The 9632-nt window shown below is 35.5% G+C and overlaps 1 protein-coding gene across 1 annotated transcript; it reads left to right on the forward strand.

Moving 5' to 3' along the window:
- The first annotated feature begins 914 nt into the window (after positions 1 to 914).
- Positions 915 to 8947, forward strand: cenpn (centromere protein N). The gene is made up of 10 exons (XM_073850945.1): positions 915 to 1175; positions 1538 to 1583; positions 1688 to 1747; positions 1892 to 1965; positions 2832 to 3005; positions 3206 to 3307; positions 7389 to 7443; positions 8081 to 8190; positions 8354 to 8477; positions 8584 to 8947. Exons 1-10 carry the CDS (start codon positions 1005 to 1007, stop codon positions 8703 to 8705), a joined length of 1038 nt encoding a protein of 345 aa, XP_073707046.1. The 5' UTR covers positions 915 to 1004; the 3' UTR covers positions 8706 to 8947.
- The last annotated feature ends 685 nt before the right edge of the window (positions 8948 to 9632 follow it).

Below are 9632 nucleotides of genomic sequence, written 5' to 3' on the forward strand. Positions count from 1 at the left end.
TGACTTTCAGGTGTTTACAGTGAATCAGAAAAGTATTTTGCTCAGGTCCGTATCTTTATTTGATGGTCTTAAAGAGAGTTATTTACTTTTTAATGCAATAATCTGTTTCAAACCCACACTATACAACTAATCATTATATATAGTATGTGGTGCCTTCTTACGGTGCATTGCGTTCCCCTACTACGTCTTCTTCTTGTTCAATCGCGAATCGTTCTTTTGGAACACTACCGCCATCTACTGTATTGTTGATTCCAGCGTTCCCCACACCGGAAAAGGTATTTTGATTTACAATCGTTAAAACCAATCAACCACTTCGTTCTCGTCCTTGTCGACAAATCAAATAATAGTAAGTAAAAGACTTTTATGTCATTGCGGACGGACAAAATCCCTCAAAATCCTCATAAAAATTATATATTTTGTTTTTATAAATACAGTTACTGTATAATGTAACTGAAAAAATAATAATATACTAATAAAATATTAATAATAAAAAAATACTATTATTACAAAAAATAATTTATAATGTTAATAATAAAAATTTCGATTGAGAGCATTAAAATATATGAACTCTGTATACACTTTTATGTTTCTTACACTTACCAACAAAGAAAGAGAGCAACAGAATGCACTAGATTAGTGTTTTAGATGCGTGGTGTCGCAAAGAACGATGGGGAATGTAGTTTGAACGCATAAGCGCGTTTTCTGTTTTCTTTTTTGAACAAAACATTGTGAACAGACTAAACTAATCCGTGTATTTAATATCCGCAATTACATTCGCTTTAGTAAATACTATAATTTAGACAGGACCTGAATACATGAATGAATGTTTGGTTGCATATGAAAGACTTTTATGTCATGGCCCGCCCCGCCCCGCCCGCTTTAGACAGGAACTTCCGGTTCAGATCGCCGTTTGATTTCTGGCGGTTTGTTTTGAACTTCTGAAACGCAAAAGATATGATGATAATTTATGTAATTTTTTAGCGAAGAGCCCTTTCGTCCGTACGATGGACGCACAAGCCAGAAATGTTCTATATCGGATAATCCGGAAAATACCGAACAAAAATATAGAAACTCTTTTGAAGAAATGGAATTGTTTATCAGCAGATCAGCTGCGTGCCCTGGATTACACAAGACCCAAATGGATCATAGTGGAAAATGTCATCGGCTTCTGTGAGGTGAGATACATCCATTAAGTTTTTCAACAGTTATGTGTAAGGTAATATGCATTAAATAGGAGACTACCACAGATACTACCGTTAGATTTCCATACTGTTTGGGTCCAGAGTTTTTTTTTTTTCCTATGACCTAATCCAAACCCAGATTTTATGAAAGCTGTATTTTATGTTTAAACAAAGAGAGCAGAAGTTATTGTTGATTGTTATCCAGGATATGGTAATAGTAAATTGTTATTTAGCAGACTTTTAAGTCTTTATTTCTTTCAAATAAGAAAATGGGGTTTGGGACAGGCAATACGTTTAGATGCACTTCAGAGTAACTAAAATGATTGTTTTAATCTGTCCTTCTTTCTCTGTTGTAGGAAAACAGACTTAACCTGAAGCACATCACTAATTTGGAAATGATCTGTATGTGGAATAGTCTATTTAAACAAACATTTATTGTACTTTAAAAGTAAAATCTAGACTGACCCCTGAATTTGACTTTTTTTTTTATTTATTTTTTTTTTTAGATCATATAGAAAATCCTGATCAAGGCACCTGGCATGCATGTCAGCTTACTGAAGCACAAGGTAAGTTTATGCATTTCATTGTTAAATTGATTTGAAGAAATGTACAATGAGCAAAGTTTGTTACATGTTAAGTGTATAATTGTTTTAAATTGTCTAGAGAATTAAATCATTGTCTGAAGCAGTTCATTTTCGTTTTCTCCACAGATGATGCAGTTTGTGTAGAGCTGACACAGTTTAAAGAGCAGTTTAAAGCACACTTGCATGGGGTCATTCGGCATGTAATAACACAACTTCATTTGCCATTCAAGCTTTAAAATCCAACTAAACTTTGTTCAGTTTAAAGGATTATTCCACTTTCAAAATAAAAATTTTCCTGATAATTTACTCACCCCATGTCATCCAAGATGCTCATGTCTTTCTTTCTTCAGTCGCAAAGAAATTACGTTTTTTGAGGAATACATTACAGGATTTTTCTCCAATGGTGCTCAATATATTGAAGGTTAAAAATGCAGTTTCAGTGCAGCTTCAAAGGGCTCTGCGCGATCCTTGTCCTTGATCCTTATCTAGTAAATCCATTGGTTATTTAAAAAAAAAAAAAAAAAAGTATATACTTTTTATCCTCATATGCTTGTCTTGTCTAGCTCTGCGATGCGAATGTGTATTCTGTGCACTCTGGTTCAAGACAGTTAGGGTAAGTTGACAAACTCCCATCTCATTTTCTCCTCCAACTTCGATCTACATCACTGCAGAAGTTTTTACAAAGTGCACGTGCAAGGAGGGTCAAACACCCTTGACAAAAAAAGTTTAAACAGCGATGTAGGATGATTTTGAAATTGGAGGAAATAAGACCCTTGTTCCCGAGCTAGGATCCTGTAAAGCCCTTTGAAGCTGCAGTGAAACTGCCTTTTTAACCTTCAATCTGTTAAGCACCATGGAAGTCCACTATATGAAGACAAATCCTGTAATTTTTTCCTCAAACTTTTTTGTGACTGAGAAAAAAAAAAGACATTGAATATCTTGGATGACATGGGGGTGAGTAAATATTCAGGGATTTTTTATTCTGAAAGTAGAGTAATCCTTTTAAGTGTTCAAAATAACATCACTCAGTAGTTTATTTAAAGTCTTTTGTGTTTTTGTCTTTAAGATTTCTATTAAGATGAAGAAACATGAGGATGAGGCTATATGGATTCGGATTGCTTGGGGGGACAACTTTCACAAACCCAACCACCTTAAGCCAACTTATGTTGTGCACCACTTGCACACTTCCTATGTCTTTATATCCAACCTCACGGCCAAACACAAGATATTTCTTTGTCAGGTGATCTACTCTGATGCTTCCTTTGGTGTAATATATGTTTGTTTGTTTGAACTTGTTTTAATTCATACTGGATAATCAGATGTTGAGGCGGTATGTTACTCAACAGATTTTATAATGATCAGTGAAATGTGTTTTTTTTTTCCCCAACACAAAAAAGTAAAGTCTCATTTTTGTGTTTATGTGTTCACTCTCATTCATAGGCGTTAGTAATAGCCAGTAAGCATGGCTCTATAAAGGATGGCCACCTGAGCACCAGGAGTCTCACGGCAATGAGGGACTTACTTCTGAGACGTTATCAGCAGGTAACCCATCAGGGCCTTCAAGTGGCAGCTTGTAGGCCAAATCCAAATGTGTGCTTAACTTTATTGGGGGTAGACCGATATGTGTTTTTCAGGGCCGATACCAGCGATTACAGATCAAGTAAACAAAATTAATTATAACAAAGGCTCTGATTTAGAAACAAAAAACTTTCTTTAAATGCTTCTAAATTCTTTTATTACTGAATCGGTTTTGAAAATAATCGATAACTCCTAGCTAGTAGCAGCCAAGTTCACTGTTCAGGGTTCCTACGGTGTTTGAAAAAAGTATAGAATTTGATTTAAGTATTTTCCAGGTCTGGAAAAGTATGGAAAAAAGAAAGCAGAGTATGGAACAATATTTGTGTTTCGAAAAGCCAAAATTTAAACTCTTTTTTTATAGACCCTTGAACTTTATGAAATTTTATGGCATCAGCCTATTTCATGTCATGGTTTCTGCGCCGCCACAGAGCATGTGTTAAATTGGACATTAGAGGTACTACCATAAAAAAAAAATAATAATAATGTGCATCCATGCTCTCGTTTTATTCATGGTAAGATATCAGTGATGCACAAAGGAAATAGGTTATATAAAACTAGAAATTTTATTGCGAAAGCATGCAAAAAATTCCCATGCGCATGTGAATAGGTTCTTGAGGACACAAAAATATCTTGTGTGCATTAGAGTGCGGATCGGGCCGCATTTTTCTGTCCGAGCCCGGCCCGAGTCCGACAGAGCAGTAACCGAACCCGACCCGAGCCCGACAAGCATTCAGATATTTATTTCCGAGCCCGATCCCAGCCCGACACAGTTAAAATCTCTTTTTTCACTCATACTAATGACACATGCACTTTTTTTGTGTGGAAAGCCCGCTTTTATTAAGCAACTGTAAAAAAAGCGTTCGGAAATGTCAACAGATGAGAGCGTCAGTGCACACTGGGCAAAAAGTGCCGTTATAACACGGGCGCACTATCGCGCTGAGGTGACCGAGCCCGACCCGAACCCGAGCATCCTTTCTAAATATCTGTCCGAACCCGGCCCGACCCGTCGGGTTCCGTCGGGTACCGTCGGGCTCGGCTCGGATATCCATCCTCTAGTGTGCATGTAAAAGTTTGTGGGGGGGTTTATTTTTTTATTTTAGGGACTCTGTATGTTGTCACTTCGAGAAAATCTATGGAAAAAACCCTGAAAAAAATAAAAATATTTACAGATGACTGTACTATATAACAAAATATAAAGCTGAAAATAATGCTCTATGAATCATTTTGACTAAATATGGTCTGAATATCTACTTAGAGGTTTGGAAATTTGAGTATGGAATTTTAAAATGAAAATGGGTAACAACTAGGGCCGGGACTTTAACGCGTTAATTTAGATTAATTAATTACAAAAAAATAACGCGTTAATTTTTTTTAACGCATTTTAATCGCACTTAATTTTGCACCGCGGAACGTTTCTCACTGGATGAGTTTCGGCGGACCGATTATACTGGAGCACCAACTAGCACATAGAGCCTCAAGTATCACCTCAATGCTTTTACAGAAGGTCTACCTACCTATAGGGTACCAGAATTTCTGAAATGTAGGCTAGTATATTTCTAAATATCCCAGTGTTTCCCCTACCATTATCTTAGGGGGGCGCGTTTACAATGTCTCCTCCGTGAAAACACGGACTGGATCGCGGACTCCATTCATAAAAACCGAATTTACTATAGCGCGGAATGCCACATAAATTCGTCGATTTTTGGATTGATTAATCAAAAGTTGGTCTGTCACTTAATTCAAATCGCTAGTGTATGGACTAGTGTCTGTCAAAACTGAAATGTACGGAGCCCCTTACGTCACCTGTAGAAGAAAAATAATTAATCCGTGGGGACGGTTTTGCAATTCGTTCCCTCAGTTTATAAACCGTACTCACGAATTCTTAAACTGTTCCCTCGGTTTAACAACTCGTGCCCACGGATTAACAAACCGTGCCCACGAATTTCCAATCCGTGCGCTCAGATTTTGTAAACCGTACCCTCGAATTTTGAATCCGTACCCACAAATTCATAATCTGTGCGCACGCTTTCGCAATCCGTTCCCACAGTTTGTAAACTGCTCTCACGGATTTGTGGCCCCGCCCCCAAATTCAACCAGGACACCTGTTTAAGTGCTGAATGCATTGTTTTGCATTTATTAAACTTTATTTCTCAGTAGGCTATATGAGAATATGCAACACTGACAAAACAGATTTTTTAGCTTTATTTTATATTAATCACCAATAGATTAGCTGCCAAAACACCATGTGTTTTATCCTATTGGTTATTAATGTAAAATAAACGCTTAAAAGAAGCCTGTTTTGTAAGTGCGGTCATGGTACCAACATAAAATAATAAGTGAAGAGCGCTGTTCAAACGGCTTTGTTTTATATAATATTTTTCAAAATATAAAATTACCTGAATTTTAAAAAAAAAACGAGTTTTGAAGAGGAGAAGGTAAAAAGCACTACAAAACAAATAATGTACAGGTTATGTTGCCATTCCTTTGCTCTCAAACTAAATGCAATGTAATAATAGGCCTTATTTAATAATAACAACATTAATAGTGCAGCATGTATCTAACTCTGGGTGAAAAGCTTATCATAATCACAAATCCGTGAGAGCAGTTTACAAACTGTGGGAACGGATTGCGAAAGCGTGCGCACGGATTATGAATTTGTGGGTACGGATTCAAAATCCGAGGGTACGGTTTACAAAATCTGAGCACACGGATTGGAAATTCGTGGGCACGGTTTGTTAATCCGTGGGCACGAATTGTTAAACAGAGGGAACAGTTTAAGAATTCGTGAGAACGGTTTATAAACTGAGGGAACGAATTGCAAAACCGTCCCCACGGATTAAATATTTTTCTTCTACAGGTGACGTAAGGGGCTCCGTAGAAATGCAAAAAGACCGTTTTAATATGAATCCTGCATGTTCCGTTTGTATCTGTATGTATGAATGGTGGAGACGTGTTTTTTTTTTTTTTACTACACGCATACTAACTAGCGTCATATCATACTTTACACACAGAAACTTCACGGCAACCTGTCAAAATAAAAGTACGGTTTAACATGAAACAGAACAATATTCCTATTTAAATAATTGACAAAAAAACAATATATATGATAAAAAATAAATATAACAACAAGATTAACCACTTAATTGTAGAAAAAAATACTACAATTATTATTTAAATGTTAAATTAATATTATTTATTGATTTTAACAGCAAACCTTTGTTTGTTTGCCAAAAATTAAAAAGGTTTATTTTTCATTTGATTAAAAATAAATAAATGTTTATGCTTTCATTTGATTATGAGAAAAATTAAAACACACAAGAATTTCTTTAAAAAAAAAAATAGCAAAAGATTGTAAAGCCCTATTGTTCAAAATGTTAAAATAGAGAGTTTTGGACTTATTTTTTCACTGAAATAAATGTTTTCGTTATTACACAAAGTAGGGTAAAGTACCGAGAAAAAAAAGTATGGAAACCTAGGGGAAACACTGTATCCTATTGCTACACTTAATGGCAATATTGCACTGGTCTGTTGGACTAGGTTGAACAAAAATAAACAATATTTTGTTGCTTAAGCTTATGTATTCAGTCATTCTTCAATGGTATACTAAAAATCCATATGAAAAAACTTACTTCTCACTATTCTCAGGTCAAATATTTATATGCGATTAAAATGCGATTAATTTCGATTAATTAATTACAAAGCCTTTAATTAATTAGATTAATTTTTTTAATCGAGTCCCGGCCCTAGTAACAACACACCTGCTTATTTACTGACTCACATTTAGTTCACCAAAGACGACCATTTATGTTGTTCACGCTCCTTTCTGTAATGTGGACATACCCTGACTAGTTCCTAATGTGGTTTGAGTTGTCTAATCACAAAGGTGTCTATGTCAAGAATGCATAGAGGGCAGATATTGGAGAAATAAAATATTGTTGAAATTTGTGTATAATATATATTATAATGAATTTTGTTGTTTTTTTATTTTTCATGGTAACATTTCAAAGCAAATGGCATAACTTATTTTATTATTTTTTACTGATAGGTTTTTCCAAATGCACACTCAAGGATCCTACAGGAAAGAAACGCCCTTCCATCCCGTATGTATACGTTTTTATTTTTGTGTAACTTGCATACTTAAGAATCAAATCAGTTGATGTGAGGTGATAGATACGGACAGTCCCTCTCCACAAAGAAATTAAATGCTACAAAACAAGCAATGTGAGCTTTAGGATTTACCTTCTAACAGGATCGTCAAACTAAGGCATAAATCAAAAGCACACTAGCATTAAGTTTATAACCAAAATAAATGATTCCTGTCAGATATTAGATTTAAATCCTATTCTAAATCTGCAATAAAATGTGTTCATAGTAGATTGCCCACATTGAACTTCATGGAACTTCAGAAGAACAGTGTTCTTTGTTAAGTTAGCAAACATTCTTATTTAAATTGATCCCCGTGCTATGATTTACTATCGTAAAAGCGGTGAGTGAAGAGATGCGATATATCCTTGAATTTAAAGAAACCGTTCACCCTAAAAAAAAAAAGTCAGAAAGCTCTTGGATTTCATCAAAAATACCTTAATTTGTTTTTCCAAAGATGAACAAAAGGTCTTACAGGTTTGGAACGACATAAGAGTGAGTAATTAATGATAGAATTTTCATTTTTGGGTAAACTATCCCTTTAACTATAAGTAACATATGTATTTCTGTTGGTCTTTTTTGGTCTTTTTACAGATCCCTGTATTGGAAAGGAACACGGTGACCATGAAGAAATGAGACATCAGATGTCCTGTGAGGCATTTGGACATGGTCCTTCACCAAAGTTAGAAACAGCAGTGTATAGAGTGAGTATGTAAACCTCTTATCTCACATAACCACCTTTAGGTTGAACATTACAAATATTTCATTTCAATTAACCACAACAAACAAGTCTAAACAAACAGCCTAAACAAGACTTTTGACATTTATACATGGACTTTAATACATCGATTCTCTATTTTCTCCTAGCTTGAGACAAGGTACAGGGGAAATGGCAACCACACCCTCAGTGACAGAGAGGAGTTCTTCAGAGGGGTGGTCAGATTCTCAAGCAGCAGTCTGCTAGACTCCTTGCGCCACTGTGTTGCTTCAGGTGAGAGATGACAGAAATCTTTTCACTTGAAAAAAGTCAAGTCAGACCCTCAGCCTTGTTTTCTGCATCACTGCAGTCAATAAAGTATTTATTTTTCTTTTGGCAGGCATGGCTGAAGGTCCAGTCACTCCCCTATTGTCAGCCATCACTCAAAGAGGAAGGAATTATTTTGTGGTCACAGACAAAGGCCCTGGTGCTTCCAGCCAAGCATCTGCGCAGAGAGCCTGATTACAACTGACACTTCAGAGAAAGATTAGAGTAGTCATGTGTATAGTCTGTCAGTGTTATAAGAGGACATGTATGACACAACTGTAATGATCATTGATCCAGCAAGGAGAGAATGTTTTTATAATTAACCTTGGTTATACAGCATGTATGTATTTTTTAGTCATTTTAGCATGGTTTTAAATAAAGGTTTTGATAGAAAAATGCATATTTTTCCACACAATTTAACTTTTTAACAACTTTAACCGACTAGAAATGCCACTTAAGAGTTAAATTAAGACATAAATTATCAACTTAATTTAAGCAAAGATTTTAATATACAGTTGAAATCAAAAGTATACATACACCTAGCAGAATTTGCAAAATGTTATTTTACCAAAATAAGAGGGATCATACAAAATGCATGTAATATTTTTATTCAGTACTGATCGAATACACTTGATTCTTAATACTATGTTGTTACCTAAATGATCCACAGCTTTTTTTTTTTGGTGATAGTTGTTTATGAGTCCCTTGTTTGTCCTTGACAGTTAAACTGCCTGCTGTTTCAGGTCCCACAAATTCTTTGTTTTTTTCAGCATTTTTGTGTATTTGAAGTTGAACTCTTTCCAACAGTGACTATGATTTTGAGATCCATCTTTGCACGCTGAGGACAACTGAGGTACTCGTGTGCAACTATTACAGAAGGTTCAAACGCTCACTGATGCTTCAGAAGGAAACACGATGCATTAAGAGCCAGGGGTGTAAATGTTTTCAATTAGTACTGCCCTTCAGAAGCTACAGAAGATACATGTTTCTCAGAAGACAAAATAAGTTAAATTTACCCTGATCTTAAATTTCAAAAAGTTTTCACCCCTTGCTCTTACTGCATTGATTCCTTCTGAAGCATCAATGAGCGTCTGAACCTTCTGTAATAGTAGCATATGCTTA

Source organism: Garra rufa, chromosome 11 (genome assembly GCF_049309525.1).
Source record: "Garra rufa chromosome 11, GarRuf1.0, whole genome shotgun sequence".
Taxonomy (NCBI): Eukaryota; Metazoa; Chordata; class Actinopteri; order Cypriniformes; family Cyprinidae; genus Garra; species Garra rufa.